General features: G+C 41.9%; 1 protein-coding gene across 2 annotated transcripts in view; it reads left to right on the top strand.

The window, feature by feature from the left end:
* JAKMIP2 (janus kinase and microtubule interacting protein 2) overlaps nt 1-18721 on the top strand; it is a gene marked incomplete at both ends in the record, with an annotated part of 32606 nt that extends 13885 nt beyond the window's left edge. The window contains 14 exons of one of the 2 annotated variants that reach the window (XM_082006446.1): nt 646-702; nt 1609-1728; nt 2193-2321; nt 3872-3955; nt 4258-4320; nt 6929-7027; nt 9692-9790; nt 10127-10180; nt 11046-11111; nt 13064-13132; nt 14198-14275; nt 15144-15347; nt 16969-17034; nt 18671-18721. In XM_082006446.1, the coding sequence (XP_081862572.1) occupies nt 646-702; nt 1609-1728; nt 2193-2321; nt 3872-3955; nt 4258-4320; nt 6929-7027; nt 9692-9790; nt 10127-10180; nt 11046-11111; nt 13064-13132; nt 14198-14275; nt 15144-15347; nt 16969-17034; nt 18671-18721 (1239 nt within the window). The remainder of the gene's footprint in view (nt 1-645; nt 703-1608; nt 1729-2192; nt 2322-3871; nt 3956-4257; nt 4321-6928; nt 7028-9691; nt 9791-10126; nt 10181-11045; nt 11112-13063; nt 13133-14197; nt 14276-15143; nt 15348-16968; nt 17035-18670) is intronic. The other variant, XM_082006447.1, reaches the window with a different exon arrangement.
* Between the last annotated feature and the right edge of the window lie 439 nt (nt 18722-19160).

Here is a 19160-nt window from a genome sequence, read left to right as displayed (position 1 = left end):
ATGGTTTTAAACTAAAAGAGGGCAGATTTAGACTACATAGAAGGAAGAAATTTTTCACAATGAGGGTGGGGAAACACTGGCACAGGTTGCCCAGGTAGGTGGTAGATGCCCCATCCATGGGAACGTTCTAGGTCAGGTTGGATGAGGCTCTAAGCTACCTGATCTAGTTGAAGATGTCCATGCTCATTGCAAGGGGTTTGAACTAGATGATCTTTAAAGGTCCGTTCCAACCCAAAGATTCTATGATTCTATGATCATTTAGTGACTTTGAGACAGAGGCAGCATCTCCTCTGCAGGGAAGGCAGACAGCCTCTCATACAAAGCCCAAACCAGTCCCCTGCAACAGGCCTCCCAGTGATTTTTAACAGGAAATCCATAAGCACCTGTCATTTGACAGCCTGTCAAGGCAACTGCACAAGGGTGGTTTTTTTTTCAGATATCCCATCTTCCCTTCTTCAAGTGGTTTTCAGCTGGCATACATACAGATTTGGATATGAATCCTCACTTCCACTTGGAATCAGATTCCTGTTTGAATGTATGAACAGAGACACGGTGGAAGCCCGATAATTTATTTCCTCTGTAGATTTGGCCTTCTACAGCTGCAAACAAGAGAAGAAAGAGTAAATTTTTAATCTTATTTTCCAGGACAGGGAGAAACTAATTCGTCGCAGAAAGCATAAAAGGAGCTCAAAGCCAATTAAGGTAAGAGGAAAAATTTCTTGTAGCTCATAAAAATACTAGTAGGCTCTATAGGAAGACACGTTTTAACAATCTGATTAATGAGAGATTTGTGGACTATAACAATCTGCTTTAGTGATTGGGTTTATAAACACCTTAGTTACTTTGGGAGAGCTTTTTAAGTCCACTTTGAAATTCAGTTAAGGGTGTGTAGCTATTTTCAGTTTTACTTTCAGCAAAATGGGGCCTAGATGTGTCATCACATATGGGTTTTGAAGCAGTACACAGCAGACATAACTGGGAGACAAGGACTAAAAAGTGTTTTCATCAGTCAACTTTATTTCTAATCTAGAGATTATAACATGGGAGAATATGGCTATTGTCTTCACTTGGAAAAGTATGAACGAAAAAAAATAGCAAGATAGCACATGCAAAAGGTTATTAGTATCTTTGGTACATGTTTTTTGTGTGATTCAAGATTTAGAAGGTTCCCTGTTCTGCACACATTTCCAGCTCTTTATGGTGTTATCTTTGCACACCAGTCTGCATATTGATAAATGTCTTCTGAACAGTTTTGGGGTTAACAAACAATTCTCTTGCCTTCCTGCAAGGGCAGAGACTTTTCCTTTAGGCTGTTGCTGCTCCCATTATGTTTTCCAAGTCTTACACTGAGACAGATCCTCAGCTCAGAAAAATTAATCAGCAAACTCATTCTCCACCAGCACAAGACCTAATCTTCAATATGGCTCCTGTTGGGTTTGTTTGGAGATGGTAATTGCAGGGGTAGCCCGCTGCTCTTTTTTCATGTCTTTCCTTTTTTAAGTAATCAGCAATGTGATTTTGAACTAACCTTCCCCGCCCCCCACCCCTCAGAGACTCATGCTACCTGTTTCTAAGGAGTTTCAGAAATCATGTTTTTCCCTTCTTTAGAGACATGTGGTGGATACAGTTTTTGGGTACGATGATGATTCCATGGACTCTGAAACATCCTCTGTGGCATCGTATAGAACAGACAGAACACCAGCAACCCCTGATGATGATCTGGATGAGGTAAGATCTGACTCTTTCCATAACCAAGGACAGGTTTTCCAGAGACTTTGCTTCCAAAACAAGTGGCCAGGCTCTCAAAAACACTTAGGTTTTTATAGTGCATATTGAGTGATAACTTCTTCATTAAGTTTGGCCTCAATTTTGGTTAGTGATATACTGAAATGCTGAGAGGTTCTTTCAAAATCTAGTTGATAGAGTCTACAGCTATGACTTCATTGCAATCACGTATTTTTTTCCTCTCTCTCTTCAAGAAAATAAACTTACATTTCTTTTAGCTTAAAGACCTATAAATGCTGTATAAATTCCACATTCTTATTAACTCATATCACAGCAAGCTCACTAAAAAAGCTATTTGAATCAAGACCTGTAAACCAACTATTGTGCTTAACAAATCACACTTACGTTCTTTGCTTTGGCAATGCTCTACTGTCTGGTTCTCAGACATGTCCTTTCTCATCCTTCAGAGTTTAGCAGCAGAAGAATCAGAGCTGCGGTTTCGACAGCTGACAAAGGAGTATCAGGCCCTGCAGAGAGCATATGCACTACTGCAGGAGCAGACAGGAGGTATCATAGATGCTGAAAGAGAAGCCAAGGTCAGTATTTGATTGAGGGTAAAAGCATTTCATTGCTATCAGGACATACAAACCCCTCAAAGTGACATACAAGGGAATGGAGTTGCACACAACATCCATACAACTGAGATGTCCATTTCACTCATTTGCTGAGTATGTTCAAAGACAGCAACAATTAAGAATGGACACAATCACTCAGTTTGCAAGGGACTGTCCTCCACCTGAACTTGAAAACCCTGCAGTTAGGCAGCCATGCCAAAGCAGGCAATTCTGCAGTTTGGCACAGAATCACAAGGATTTTCTCATCTTTTGCTAAGATGTGAAAAGGCTGGTTTTAAAGGTAAATGGAAGCCTGTGGGTTTTCACAAAGGCATGTATTGCAACAACTTTAGGAATATTCACCTGAATGTTTCTAACAGAGACATGCAAATTACATTCAGATTTGAATCTGATGCAGACTACAGTAAACCTTCCAAGGTTAAAACTGTTGCCCTCCTAATAAAATCATAGAATCATTCAGGCTGGAAGGGACCTCAGGCAGTCTCCAGCCCAAACTCCTGCTCAAAGCAGTGTCAGTTGTGAGATCGCACCAGTCTGTTTAGCACTTAGTTGAGTCAGGTCTTGAAGACCCCCCCAGGGCATCTATAATTGTGTCTTTCCACTACCTTTTGCCACACTCCTCTACTAAGCACTTTTCTTCAATTCAGTGACTGCCCCTGACAAGGATCTTTGAGCAAAGCCCATCACCCTAATACCTGAGCTTGGGTTTCGCTACTGTAATGCAACACATGGTAATAATAGGCTTGGGTGGGGAGAGGGGCCTGATCTACCCCTCTGTTCCCTTGTATCATCTGTATGCCAATGTCGTGGTTTAGCCCCAGCTGGCAACTAAGCACCACGCAGCCGCTCGCTCACTCCCCCTCCCACAGTGGGACGGGGGAGAGAATTAGGAAAAACCTCGTGGGTTGAGATAAACACGGTTTAATAGGACAGAAAGAAAGAAGGGAACAATAATGATAATACCAACAAAGGAATGTACAAGAACAAGTGAGGCCCAATACAGAAATTGCTCACCACCCCGTGATCGACAGCCCATCCCCGAGCAGCGATTTCCGCCCCCCGGCCAACTCCAGTTTATGTACTGGGCATGACGTCGGATGGTAGGGAATATCTCTTTGGCCAGTCTGGGTCAGCTGTCCCAGCTGTGTCCCCTCCCAGCTCCCCGTGCACCCCCAGCCTGCTTGCTGGCAGGCCAGCACAAGAAGCTGGACTGTCCTTGACTGCTCAGCAACAACCCAAAACATCAGCACATTATCAACAGTTCCTCATCCCAAATCCAAAACACAGTCTCACACTGGCTTCTGTGAAGAAAACCAGCTCTATCATGGCTGAAACCAGGACAGCCAATCTGAGGGATGGCACAAAACATTGCTGAGCCAGAATTTTTGTAACTGTTACTCACTTGGTGGAAGCAACAGCATAAATCCAGACTCTGCTGTGTTTGGTTTCTTTTTAATACCAGTCACATTGCTGGTTTTGTTGCTGTTTAATGCTGTGCCTGACTTCAACAGGCTCAGGAGCAGCTCCAAGCTGAAGTCCAGAGATATAAAGCCAAAATAGAAGATCTGGAGAAAACTTTGGCACAGAAAGGGCAGGTAAGCACTTCTTGTGTATTTTCTTTTCCTATTTTGGATCTTACCTGTTCTGCTTACAAAATACCTAGCACAATTTCAGTATAGACTTCCATGAGATGTAGTGTCGCTGTTTAGTAAACAGGCAGTTCTAGGGAGTTCAGAAGCCTTGCTACAGCTTGGTAGACTAATATGTTCTTATGCTGTAAACGACAGTCCATTCCTGTAGGATTTTAAAGCTTGACTGTTGTGGCTCAAGTTTTCAATAAACGTGCCCATTCTCATGGAGTTTGATTATTCTGTAATAGTACTGCTTCATCCAACAGGACTCGCACTGGGTGGAAGACAAACAGCTATTCATTAAGAGGAACCAAGAGCTTTTAGACAAGGTATGTTCCCAAGTTTTGTGTGTTCGCTCTGAAGGGTAATCTGGATCCTGTAATACGCTTTTTGGACATGCAGTCTGGTGCTTACAGGTGTAGTATAAGGATATAACAGCAAAGATTAATATGGACAGGGTAACATATGGAAAGACAAGCCCTCTCCATCTCTGCTTAGGCACTGTTGTTGCTGGCAGTTGCTGATGCACCAGCTCTGCTGGTAAGCTCCAGCCTGAGAGCTGGAAGCTCCCTTCATTGTTCTGGCTCTGAGGTACAAAACTTTATTCCAGTAGCATTTCACTGAAGAGTCTGCTGCTGCATTGGCAGGATATTTTGAGTTTAGCTTCTGGATGTGAAACAGCAGTAGACATACAGACACTTTCTAGCACCAGGACCCTTTCATATTCCTAGTCCCTGTGTATTCTGTATATTTTTAAGGCCTTAAAGTCATTTCTAGGTCCAGTGAAACTTGTACTGGTCAGTCCCTTGGCACATTTAGGAATAGCACCTGTTTGTGTGTGTATCTATATTTGTATGTATGTATATATTTTTAATCATGGAATATAAGGATACAAAAGACCTCAACATTGCTTCCATATCACCAACAGTAACAGCAGTGGCCATATGTATGACTGCCATCAGCAAGAGGCCATAGCTCCCAACACCAGGTCTCCTGCCTTCTTTCACCTCTTCAGATGAGATTTTATATAATCATAGAATAGTTTGGGTTGGAAGGGACCTTTAAAGGTCATCTAGTCCAACCTCCCTGCAATGAGCATGGACATCTTCAACTAGATCAGGTAGCTTAGAGCCTCATCCAACCTGACCTGGAATGTTCCCAGGGATGGGGCATCTACTACCTACCTGGGCAACCTGTGCCAGTGTTTCCCCACCCTCATTGTGAAAAATTTCTTCCTTCTATGTAGTCTAAATCTGCCCTCTTTTAGTTTAAAACCATTACTCCTTGTCCTGTTGCAACAGGCTCCACTAAAAAGTCTGTCCCCTTATTTCTTATAGGCCCCCTTTAAGTCGTGGAAGGCTGCAATAAGGTCTCCCCAGAGCCTTCTCTTCTTGAGGCTGGACAACCCAAACTCTCTCAGCCTGTCCTTATAGGAGAGGTGTTCCATCCCTCTCACCATTTTTGTGGCCCTCCTCTGGACCCTCTCCAACAGGTCCATGCCTTTCCTGTGCTGAGGGCTCCAGAGCTGGACACAGTACTCCAGGTGGGGTCTCACCAGAGCAGAGTAGAGGGGCAGAATCACCTCCCTCGCCCTGCTGGCCACACTTCTTTTGATGGAGCCCAGGATATAGCCCCCACCTCTGGGCTGCGAGTGCACATTGCGAGCTCATGTCCAGCTTTTCATCCACCAGTACCCTCAAGTCCTTCTTGGCAGGGCTGCTCTCCATCCCTTCATCCTCCAGCCTGTATTGATACTGGGGCTTGCCCCGACCCAGGTGCAGGACCCTGCACTTGGCCTTGTTAAACCTCATGAGGTGCACACAGGCCCATGCCTCGAGCTTGTCCAGGTCCCTCTGGATGGCATCCTGTTCCTCAGGCATGTCAACCACACCAGTCAGCTTGGTGTTGTCTGCAAACTTGCTGAGAGTTCACTTGTTCCCACTATGTCATTGATGAAGATATGAAACAGTACTGGTCCCAATACTGGTCCCCTGAAGGACACCACTTGTCACTGATCTCAATCTGGACATTGAGCTGTTTATTAGCCTGTGTTTCTGCCCTTCCATAAACACACCTAATAAGTTTCCAGACCTGTGCCATCCTTCCCCATCCAGACAAACTGACCTAGGGGGGCTCATTTGACCTCAGTCTTACCATGGTCCCTAGCTGTCCTTGTTTCAGCCCTACTCAGAAAATCTGACTGCAAAATATACATCCTGGCACTGGCTGGAGACTTGCAGAAGAGAGCAGGCTGAGGAGCTAGTGGTAGAGTTGTCCACAACAAGTAAGCTATAGACAGTTGGCCAATGGGTGGTATTTAAGTCTATCTGCTAATTGACAGAACTACTCTTGTGGGGTTGCTTGCTGTGCTGTGCACCCAAGCACTTGCATGGAGTGGGATAGCTGCTCAGTAACTGCTTCCACAAAGAGAGCTCTTCCTGCATGCCATCTGTACTTCATGTACTATACACTGGGAATCTCTAATCTAGCCCAAACTCTTCTCCAAGGCAGCTGCAGCTGTTTCTGTGTCATCCCTGGACATTTATCCACCCTGCTCAGAGTCCTCCAACAATGATATTTCCACATCCCTCCCTAATCTATTCCAGTGCTTTACCATGAGAGCAGTGTCTTTTATAGCTAACGTAGACTAATTAATAGCTAACCTGATATCTCTGTAGAGTTAACTTCCCTGCTGATCTTCACTAGGATTGGATTGTTTTAGGAGAACCTCCAGCCTAAGCATTTTATTATGTTTATGAGGTTGATGAGCAGAAGTTCACCTGTAAACTAAAGACTCACTGAGATAAAACAGCAAGTAGTGAATCATCTCTAGAGTTTGGATTTTGCACTGCCTATGCTACCTGAACTACTACTCACCAAATATTCCATGTTTCTTGTAACAGTCACACAGATCCTGAATTTACATATTTCTATTAGATAGAGAAACTGGAAGGAGAAAACAACCGTCTGCAACAGGAGCTGCAGGATGCCCGAGACCAGAATGAGCTGCTGGAGTTCCGCAACCTTGAGCTGGAGGTGATGGATGAGCTCGTTACAGTAGAGCTGGTAGCAAATTAAACTAGTGCACTTGCATTGGACACGCAACTTTAATCAAGTGTTTACACCAGCATTGTAAATGTTGTACATTTGTTGCCTTGTTATATCAGAGTAACAAAACAGGGCCAGCATTTTTAATTGTAAGCTGTAGGAATGTGTCAGCGCTCATATCCCGGAAATAGTAAGCTCCATACTTGACCGGTTCACCAGTCTGAGGTGGGTGCCTAGTGTGCATAGATAAGTTTAGCTGATTAATGTCAGTGTGGCTCTTAGTTACCACACCTGCGAGTATATTTTTTCTAGTACTTTGGAGCAATCTGTTGTCAACATGCTTTGTTCTTATTGCTGGTGTGGAGTACAGATGTCCAGTGCTGGCCAGAATCTAATAAAACTAACAGAAATTAATTACATTTAAATTAACCAAATAAGCAAGGCTTAAACCCCATCCTTGTGTACTTTGCTCAGGGCTGCATCCTGTTTCACAGCTAAGATTTCTCTTGAGAATAGGCATCCAGGGTTTGTTGGTTTGTTTGTTTGTTTTTATGAACCTGAGCAGGTCTTGGAGGAGAAAGAAATGTTGAGCATACTTTTATCTCTAATAGCTGAAGAGTAGAGTGTTCCTCTAAGAAGTCAGAGATGCAGATACAGTTCCCTCTTCATGGTCTTCAAAGACCTATTTTTCCCCTGTGAAAATCTTACTGCTGATCTATAAACTATACTGGCTTTGTTCTTTTCCCCTCTTTCAGCAAGGGTGATGAGACAGGAGTTCAAGTTTCATTGAGAGTGCTGCTATGAGAAGTGCACCTCTCTAGCCCTGTGCTTGAAGGACTGGAACTGTTTGAAGTTTAATTCAGCAATGATCAATGAAATTGCATAAGCAGTTGTAAGAGAAAGTATCAGAAAGCTGTTGTCTTCCAGTACCACACCTATGGGATAAAAGGGTTGTACCTTGTCCCCTCTGCCCCAGCGAATTTTTACTTCTTTTCTCTGTGAGGACTTGGCTGTGAGGGGAAAGGGGGCTGTCCTACCCAAACCAATCTGTACTGGGCAAATAGAGCACGCTTCGTTGCAGAGGAGAAACGTGCGTGTCAGCTCCTGCAGCAGAGGGAGCTGAAGCCAGGCCTGCGACAGCCTGCAGGGCACTCCGGCACTGCTGGGATGTCTGCAGATCCCCAGTGCTGCTGGTGTGGACTGGCTTGTGCTTTGTTCAGCCGCCCTGCTGTGAGCACCTGAGGATGTCTAGGGTACAGAGCCATGGTGCCCAAGAAATGCAGGTTCCCTGGACAAGGGTTTGCAACAGCTGAGGCATGTTTAGATTTAATCTCTCTGTGCCTCAGCTTCCTGCCACTGTTGTGGAGATAAGACACATTTTATACAGGGTGAACATGGTCATGCTCCTACAGCCTTTATCATCGTTCTTGCCAATGCTGGCATGTGTGAAAAGCCAACAGTGCCTGCCTCTGTGCGTATAGTGCTTGGCCTGGAGTTGTCCTAATTTATGTCTGGAGGCTGTAGGCCCTGGCATAATGAATAGCGACAGCCTATCTGCCCACTTGCAAGCACTGTCACTTTTGCAGGCACAGGACACATTCCCTGTTGAGCGGCTCTCCTCATGACCTGTGTTAGGTAAGAAAGGTCCCTCAGGTGACATTGCAGATCGATGGAGGAGCTCCAGGAGCCTCTGCAGCTGGCCAGAGGGCTGGGTCAGACCTTGATTTCCCTCTTCGCAGACTGCCCCTCATTACAGATTCTTGTTACGAGCATGAGCCGACAAAAACTTCCAGCTGGTCCTTTTCTCCAGGATAAGCTGGTTTATTTCTCAGATGTTCTTTCCAGTTGCTGTCCGAGGCCTTATATACTTGCCATTCAGAGCTTGTAGGTAACACAGAACCTTTCCTGCCTCTCATGATCAGGGCTGTGACAGATTTGTCCCTTATTTATAGATCTTCCCACAGTTTTACCTGACAGCTGTGTTTCCATATGACATGGAACTGGACTGATAAGTGAATTGCTGTTAATGAAATGTTCATAAACAAAAAATGTATTTGAAAGTGAAATTTGATCTTCACTTCTGTGCTTGCCTGAATACCTGAAAGGGATGAGAAATAACATCTTCAAATTTTTATTTTTGTCTTGGGTCTTTTAAAACTTTTAAAAATATTTGTACATTTTATGCAATGAAGGTGTGTACATAGCTAAGTTCATCAACTTTTTTGAACTTATTACTTTCCACAGATATTAGAACATACAACATACCAGGATGAGCAAATGTATAATCTAAGTATCCTAGTAGTCTTAAGTCAAATACCTGTTTCTAAAGGGAATATTTACAATATATAGTTGTTCAACACTTTATTAAGCAAATCACTTGAGTCTTAGCCAGGTGACAGCCTTTCTGCAGATTTGCAAATTGACATAATTCATCAAATAAATAATCACCTGTGAAATAATCAGCTTGGCTTTAGGATCCTATCCCACTTGGCACACTGTTTTTCAGACTAGGTCTAAATGTTTCTTTTTTTTACTTTTAAAATTAAGAGCTTGGCTTTGCAAAGCATGATATAAACAGTAGCATTTAATGAGTTCTGTGTGCATCTCCTTCATTCTAATACGTTCTCTGGCATCTTTTCAATTTATTTTCAGGAAAGAGAGAGGCGGTCCCCACCATTTAATCTCCAGATTCACCCATTCTCAGATGGTGTGAGTGCTCTACAGATCTACTGCATGAAGGAAGGGGTTAAGGTAGGTCAGTTTTATAAGGCAGCACGTCTAACTACAGGACTGGTGGATGCTGCCCACATAAACTATTACGTTCATCTCTGCTAATAACTCCACTAAACTTTAATCATTTAAACTCAGTCTAATGTAAGAGTGTGTAATGACTGACATAATTGTATTGGACTCGTAATTTTCACCATAATGATAAAACCTGGCTCAAAGGCAACTGAAATCAGTGTGTGATGCACTTCCATGGGTTAAAACAAAATGTTTGGTTTCAACATGGTTTGTAGGAGAGACGAATATCGCAGCTGTGCTAAAATGTGCATGCCATACCTTTATCTTATTCTCTCTTTGCAGGATGTCAGCATCCCAGACCTCATAAAGCAGTTAGACATCTTAGGTGATAATGGGGTAAGTTAAAGTGGGAGATATTTTCCCTTTACAAGCTGCATTTTGTACAGTAGAGTAAGCGAAATCTATAATTATCAAGACTATTTTCCAAGATACATGTTAAGTTATGTAATAGCAGAACAATTCATTTAAGGATTGTTTATTTCTGTAAGGATTTGTGAGATTTCAATAGTCAGAGAACTAGTAATGAAGTAGCAGCTTTAACATCTGGTTTAGCAGACTGGGAAGAAGGTCCAAAGACCACTGGTATTTGGAACTGGGCCTGACTGCACTTCAGTCATTCAGGAAAGCACATAAATTAGTTTGGCAGTCTGAGCCAACCAGGTCTTCATCAGGACTAGGATTCCTCTGCAAACAGTTTCATAAATAGGCAAAAATTATCAAGTCCCCTGTGGTTTTCTAAGTGGGCATTGCTGCCCACTTTAGTCATCCATGTAAAAGAGATCCTCCTGTATCCCTGGCCAATATTAGATATGTTTTAAGAAAGTGTATAAGAAATAAAAATGAAGGATCATGATTGTCTATTCATGTGCTGGTGTAAATCAGCATTATTTTTACAAAAGTTATAATGGAAATTCAGCTTTGTAGAAGTAGCATGAAGGCAGACAAATGGGTCTAATTTTAGTTTACATTTCTTATAAGATGCAATGGAATGAAAACATATAGTTAGTCCATATCATGCAGAAAGGCAAAAGCAGTGTTCTTTTTAGTACATTAACAAGACTCTGAATGTTTTGACGTGAATAGGATAGCCAGTACTACAGGGATGCTCTGAAAACTGTAGAACTAGTCTGTAGCCTGGATTATCTTTATTCATGCAGAACACTGCTGCCAATTTTCTTCTTCCCTCTCTTTCTCTTCACAGAATTTAAGAAATGAAGAACAAGTGGCCATAATTCAGGCTTCCACTGTATTGTCTTTGGCAGAAAAGGTAAATTGTGTGCTTGCTTTTCTCATGCGTTAACTAAGGCCTCATCTAAACCTGGAAATTTTCTCCTCTGTTCTAGTTGTCAATATTGTCAAACTTTCTAGTGTAGGAAGTGATCCTCCTTCTATGACCAGGTGACCCGCCTAGTGGATGAGGGAAAGGCTGTGGATGTTGTCTACCTGGACTTTAGTAAAGCCTTTGACAGCGTCTCCCACAGCATTCTCCTGGAGAAACTGGCAGCTCGTGGCTTGGACGGGTTTACTCTTTGCTGGGTAAACAACTGGCTGGATGGCCGAGCCCAGAGAGTCGTGGTGAATGGTGTTAAATCCAGCTGGTGGCCAGTCGCAAGTGGTGTTCCCCAGGGCTCGGTTCTGGGTCCAGTCTTGTTCAATATCTTTATTGATGACCTGGATGAGGGGATCGAGTGCTCCCTCAGTAAGTTTGCAGATGACACCAAGTTGGGTGGGAGTGTTGATCTGCTGGAGGGTAGGAGGGCTCTGCAGAGGGATCTGGACAGGCTGGATCGATGGCCTGAGGTCAATTTTATGAGGTTTAACAAGGCCAAGTGCTGGGTCCTGCGGGTCACAACAACCCCAGGCAATGCTACAGGCTTGGGGAGGAGTGGCTGGAGAGCTGCAAGCGGAAAAGAACCTGGGGGTGCTGGTCAACAGCCAGCTGAACATGAGCCAGTGTGTGCCCAGGTGTCCAAGAAGGTCAACAGTGTCCTGGCCTGTATCAGCAATAGTGTGGCCAGCAGGAGTAGGGAAGTGATTGTGCCCCTGTACTCGGCACTGGTGAGGCCGCACCTCGAATACTGTGTGGAGCACAAGTCTTATGAGGAGCAGCTGAGGGAACTGGGGTTGTTTAGTCTGGAGAAGAGGAGGCTGAAGGGAGACCTTATTGCACTCTACAACTACCTGAAAGGGAGTTGTGGCGACGTGGGTGTTGGTCTCTTCTCCCAAGTAACCAGCGATAGGATGAGAGGAAATGGCCTCAAGTTGCGCCACGGGAGGTTTAGATAGATATTAGGAAAAATTTCTTCACCAAGTGGTCAAGAATTGGAATAGGCTGCCCAGGGAGGTGGTGGAGTCACCATCACTGGAGGTGTTCAAAAAACATGTGGAGGTGGCTCTTTGGGACATGGTTTAGGGGGCATGGTGGTGTTGGGTTGAGGTTGGACTTGATGATCTTGAAGGTCTTTTCCAACCTTAAAGATTCTGTGATTTCTCAGATAAAGTAAACTCTGCCAGCACAGTCCCAAACACCTTGCTTAAAGCAGCAAAAATATCAAACTCAGCTGGCCCCAGCTGTGAAGTCAGAACAATTGCAAATACATAAAGAATGCTAAATGAAACTTGCAATTGTAAACTGAATGAGAAGCCATCAGATATTTAAGCCATAATTAGTTATAGCCTGGGACTGCTAGTCCTGAGATTTCCAAAGCTTCTGAAGGGATTTGTATGCAAAATTTCCACTGAAAATATGTGTCTAGGTTCCTTGTTTTGGAAATAAAAAAGAAAATGAGGGTTGGTTAAAATTGCTTTCTATGGCTCAAATGCAGCACACAATTTTGTCAACATGACAGCTTCCAAGGACTCTACTCAACAATTCCTCCTCTGCAAAGAGAATTGCCATCTACCCAGCTAAGCTATTTTTGAGATGCTAAAGCCCCATCGTGGGCCCTTATCCATGGGATGAAACGGGTTCCCTGTCCATCCAAGGAAGTGTGCTTTTCCATCTTCCAGTGATCTGGAAATGGTGATCCTCTTCTCTGTCAAGTGCTACCTACAGACATTGTGGCTGCCGCTGTCATGGGAAAACAGCCTCAAGACAGGCCCAGAACTAGCAACAGGTTACTAAAAATAGACTAACAAGATGCTGTAGAAGTCCCACTTGCCACTGCCCATGTGCCTAGAAAACACAGCAGGTTACAGCTCTCATTGTGTTCCCTCCAGTGGATCCAGCAGATTGAGGGAGCTGAAGCTGCTCTGCATCAGAAGATGATGGAATTGGAAAGTGATATGGTAAGCAAACTTCCCTTAATACGCATTTTAGGGGCAAGACACTCTGTGTGTCACATTTAATTGGTGTGCCAAAAGACAACTAAAAAGGTCTTTTGGCAAATTAACTATGCAGGCTTTCTCTGATTATTGGTGATTCCATAAAGTTATTACTAGTCTGGTTCACATGCAACAGCAGAATAACATAGAAACAGAAATAGTGAAGGTTTGAAAACTTTCTCTCTTTCCATGAGGATGACTTTATTAATAAATAGAGGGCTCAGATGTTGCTTAGTGATTTTCAGTGATGTAAATGACTGCACTCTTTGTCTCGTAAGATTTACAGTCTAAACATCAGCTGTTGTATCACATTTTATTCAATACCAGTATGTAGGAAACAAATGAATTATCACACTGTTTTCTTTCATTACAATTTAAGCCCATACCACCCTAAGGGCAAAACATTTACAGCTGAAATGAAGTTGCTATAGCACCAGTAAAGTTAGTACCTTACTCTATTCTAATTCTAGTTAATGGAAGTAACCTACAAGATGAACAAGCATAACTACAAGAGTTGGATAGCTGTAGTGGTTTACATTCTGTTCCTGTGATATGTCTGTAGAGTCAATTCAGCTTAAGGTAGGCTGAGAAGTTAAAGCACAACAGCTTCACCCAAATACTGTGAACGTAAATGTTCCTGTTTAGCTTATTGCACTTCCACACTTCTTCCAAAATAAGAGAAAGCACAAAAGGAGTTGTTCATGATGGCAGAGGAGGTATCTTTAGAAAAATCACACAGAAATCCCTAAATTACACTACTGAAATGCCAAGTGGTATCACTGAAGTCAACAGAGATATGATGGATTTAGTTACACTTAGATCAGATGTATTATACAAAAGCAATCCACAGCCATTTTCCCTTCCTTCTTTTCTAGCTGAGTCAGATATTAATAACTCTGCAAATTGTCAGCTGAAGATCAGTCTTCTAGTCCTGCCTGAGTCAGATATCTGTAGTTGATTTAATAAAACTTCCCAAAGTGTTTTGAGTAACTTAATTCATTTTTCTGTCCAAATGATCTTTCATTGTAGGAGCAATTTTGCAAAATAAAAGGTTATTTGGAGGAAGAATTAGACTACAGGAAGCAAGCTCTTGACCAAGCATACATGGTATGTACAAAGGAAATTCTACAGCACATATTGGCCAGCACTGCAACAGGACACAGACTCCTGTTGGATCAGGAAGAGTGGTTTTTGCTTTTTTCTTAATATCTTTTTTTATTTATTTGGGTTTTTTCCCATTCTTCTAATGTACTACCATGCAATCTGCACCGCTTCGACACGACACCAAGCTTTTTCATGTCACAAAAAGGCAGGTCTCCTGAAGTCTGAAACTCTTTTGTCAGTTAAAGGTATATATTGCTTATTAATGTCAGCTTGTCCAACTGGAGTAAGTAGAACCAACTGGAGCTCAGATGTGGAATCTTGGCAGTTTTGCACATAGCAAGAAGACAATGTGCCACAAAAAGCAAGAGTTCCTGCTGTAAACACTGCTATATCAAATTCTGATACATAGGTCTCGTAACTGGCTGTGCAAGTTTGGTTCGTCAAGAGAACGAAGAGAATGCTCATTGATTGAAGGATTAGGAGCAAAGTAGTTCGACAGTGACCTTCAATCTTTTCTCTTTTGTTTTTTAGCACAATGTGTCAAAATTTTAGAATTGGTGAAATACTAATCTTTCCACTTATAGGTATGAAAATTCTATCCAACTCCTAATCATCTCTGTAACTGCTTTAAAAAAAAAAAGCCAAAGTGAGGGATTTCAGTGAAAATTAATATTAAAATATCTTAAAAATAAAAGTTCATATCCTTTTGTCAAAACACTGAACCATTTTATGAGTTCTCCACATTTTTGCACACTTGAGTACAGGGACCACCTCTCATGCAGGCACCTGAATCTGCCACCAACCCCCCAGTTCCCACTGTGTTTTAAACAATGTTTCATCTCTAATTGGCTTTTGGTATTGCATCAACCAGAGGATCCAGGAGCTTGAAGCCACCTTGTACAATGCTTTGCAGCAAGAAACGGTGATAAAGTTTGGGGAACTACTCACTGAAAAACAGCAGGAAGAGCTGAGGACAGCAGTAGAAAAGCTAAGACGTCAGATGCTGAGGAAAAGCAGAGAATATGATTGCCAGATTCTTCAGGAGAGGATGGAGCTGCTCCAGCAGGCTCATCAGGTAAGAAAAAAAGAACCATGCACATACATATCTACTCAGCTTTGCTGTATAAGAACATAAGCTGAGGTCAAATTTAGGCAAGCTCCAGGTCATGAGGGAGCCTGGCATCTCATTTTTTGAGTTGTTTCATACTTTGTGTTTTTACTGTGCACAGAAACACATGTGATATTAGCTTGTGGACAATTGTTTTGGCATATTTTGAGTCTTAAAATTCCAAGCCAAACAGTTTTCATCCAGAATTCTATCCACATGAATCTAGCTTTGTAATAAAAACGGTCATCTCTAGTTATTGGACTGAGCACAAGAGGAACTGTATGAATGCTTCTGGTGCATGTTACACAGGAGAACTCTCTTTTTTTCCAGACACTTCTGCTCTGTCCCCACAAAGTGGGAATTTGTTACGTTTCACTGCAGAGATATAGTACTACATTTCACATTCAGTGTTTGCTGCTTTGCAAGCTGTGAAGTCCCAGACCAAAATGACAAACAGCCACAGCATGCTGATTAATGTGACAACTGCACAATGAAACTAAACTTACTCAAATCTTTCTGGGAATAAGAGAGAACGCATATGCCCAGTGGTTAGGGTTTCTGGTTCACAGGAAGACTTAGTTTTCACAGTCCTGCCTGATCCTGAGTTGGAGACCTGAGACTGGTCCACCCTTACTTCTTACCAAGCCTTTGTGGCACAAGGAGCTTCTTGATTTCAGCCATGACCACTGCCTTGATTAACACTGCCACAGCAGTTCTGGCTTTGAACAGCTGTTAGCCAGCCTTAGTTGCAGATGGGGTTGGGAAAAGCTGAGACAAGGAAAGGCAGAGGTAGCATTTGAAAGCTGCCGTAAGCTAGTCATCTCATCTCCAGACAATTAGGAGGACGGTCACAGGGGTGCCGTCTGCTCTCCAGGTGCCAGGGCTGCCAGGTGTCTCCTGGTTTGCCCCTTTGGATCTCTGCTGTTTGCTGGCCAGCTGTCTCATGGCGTGAATAATAGAGAAAAGATACCGAGCTTCAAGACCTCATTTTTCATACTTAATATGTTTTTCATACTTAGTAGTTCTGTGACCTGTTCTGTGGGATCTGTCTTCCCAAGGGGCCAAAAGTGTAATACGTTACATCATTTCTCTAGAAGTACCTAACTCTGCTAAAAAAATACACCTTGTCTATAAGAATCAATGTTTTCATAGTACTGTATACAGTCACAGTTTCAGATCTAATAATAACACTTTAATCCTTCTTTCAACACATCAAACTGTGAGAAATCTTAATGAATCATGATATAATTCTAAAGAGTATAGCCATGATCTTATGCTTTCCATCTGTTTACCACAGGATTTGTATAAAATCGATAATATGAAACAGATACACTATTGATAATAATTCCCAGCATTTGAGGATACAGTCACATATACGCAGTAGCATATTTTGAGCAGTTGTACACATGGTAAAGTTGTGGTTAGGCAGGGTTAGTGGATGGAGTCATGGTACTAAACAAGATTATCCCTCCCAAAGAAATGGATTTGTTAATGTCTAGGCTTTTGGCACTTGGAACATTAAGCTACTTGTTCAGCGGATCAAATTTACTGAGAATTTAGTCTAGATGCTTTCTTTTCTGATTTCCAGAGGATCCGAGACTTAGAAGATAAAACTGACATCCAAAAGAGACAAATTAAGGATCTGGAGGAAAAGGTTGGTTCTGTTACGCTTCTGAAGCATGCTCATCAACTTTTTTGAAAGTAATAACCTAGTTCTCTTGAACTACATGATCTTTTTGTTCAGCTGAATCAGCTGGACCTGTTGGTGTTCTACTATGCTTTCTTTTCAATTTGTGTTTTGGTGTATACAGACTCTAATCTTAGAGTCTCTTCTGCAACATTCTATTTTAGGAAATAAATGCCAAACACTTTTAATTATGGTGAATGATACTGTACCACATGATGCAGCCTTTACTTGGCTGTTAAATGCTGTGTTGATAGATAGGCAATACTTCCCTTAAAGGCAAGGTGAGGCTAGCAAGCAGGAAGGACTGAACAAAACTGAGTGAAGATTTGAAGATTGTTCTTTTCTGATGGGACTAGAGAACTCAGGTTCTGATGCTATCCTCTTTATTGAAGTTTGTAATTGACTATGCAATATAAATTCAGTACCAGAATTTTGCTCTCAAACTGAACTGTCGAAGAATTGTATAGGCGCATTCTTTATATATGCTACATATATATATACACACACACACACGTGCGTGCGCGCACACACATTCTCTCTCTCTCTCTCTCTCTCTCTAAAAATAAGTACTGCATTTTTGGGGTGAATAAGGCCAACTCTATCACATTGAGTTTTGCTACCTGTAGATAGGTTAGATAGGATTGTTGAAAAAAGATCATAGCATGGGCACAGCATACTGCTACCAATAATGTCTTTTCTAGAAATGCCAGACTGGTGTACGATGCATCTCCAGTGGTAGCCTTGCCAATATACTTATATTAGTAAATATCAGTGTCCATGTGTAAACTATAATTTGAAATAATGGCTATATTAGTACAATGACAGTAGTGCTAATGAGCCCTTTCAATTTATATGTATGCTCCTCAGGTGAAACAAGTGGGCATAATGCAAAACAATGCACATAATTCTTTGCACTTTTCTGCCAATATTTTTGTGATACAAGGACTCAGTGTCTGTCTTTCTAATATATAACTTGGAAAAATAACAGGTGATAATCTGTGATGAAAATAAAAAAAAAAAAAAAAAGCAAAACTTATGCCATGGTCAAATGGACACCTTAAATAGGAGACTTTTTTAATGCCAATTTTCAAAAGAGCTTTTGACTCACAAAAGTTCACATCGCAGAAGAGAATGCATTCATTATTAAAATGAGACAACCAAAAATTGATTTTTAAACATTTAATGATTAGGGTTTGATATTATGCATGTGTGTGTATGTGTATATATATGCGCATATATATATATATATATTCCCAGGGTATTTCCAGCATGGATTGCAGGCAGTGTTTTTTAACACACTTTAAAATATTACCCATGCTATTTCTGATATCCAGCTTTGTGATTGCTGTCAAACCATGGTGGTTCATAGCTACAGTTATACCTCAGGCTTTCAATATGGTGCCAATTGTAATTCATCACCAAAATTAATGGGATCTGTTTTCTAAGCCTGGGAGGTGGTATGCTACTTACAGAAGTAACTAGGGAAATACAGTGTTTTCTGAATGCATAGTTATTCTAATTGTCCTACAGAGTGCAAAAATAATCCTGACGCTTACAATGCCACAACCTTTAGTTTTTACGCAATCTTCTTTTTCTTCTGCAGTTTCTATTTCTATTCTTGTTCTTCTCTCTTGCCTTTATTCTTTGGCCTTGATGTCAACGTGCCTCTTGGAAAGGTAAGACTATTTTATTTATTTCCTTAAAGCTAGCACTTCTTGCACAGACCTGAGGATCACATCCTTGTGTGTTCTTGTGTATGTCTGGAGTCAGAATTCAGCAGGTTGCTGTCAATTTGTAATAGTTCACAATGGAGGGTCGTCACACTGCTGAGTTGACACAGGGACTTGCAGTCAGACCAACACCATCCAACATACTTGTATGTGACATTGCCAAAGCTTGCTGGTGATACTATGCTATTCAGAATTGTAAATATAAAAGCTGACGAGAATTTTACAGTATCACATAGCCAAGAGAATTGCAGGTGAAATTCACTGTTGATGTTTGCAAAGTGATGCAGACAGAAAACAGTTATAAATCTCAACCATATACACGCTGTGGTGGGCTCTGAACTGACACTCAGGAAATAGATCAGA

The sequence above is a fragment of the Phaethon aethereus genome (genome assembly GCF_964289735.1).
Source record: "Phaethon aethereus genome assembly, chromosome: 14".
Taxonomy (NCBI): Eukaryota; Metazoa; Chordata; class Aves; order Phaethontiformes; family Phaethontidae; genus Phaethon; species Phaethon aethereus.
The sequence above is the reverse complement of the archived record's forward strand: the minus strand, read 5'-3'. Positions and strand labels throughout refer to the sequence as shown.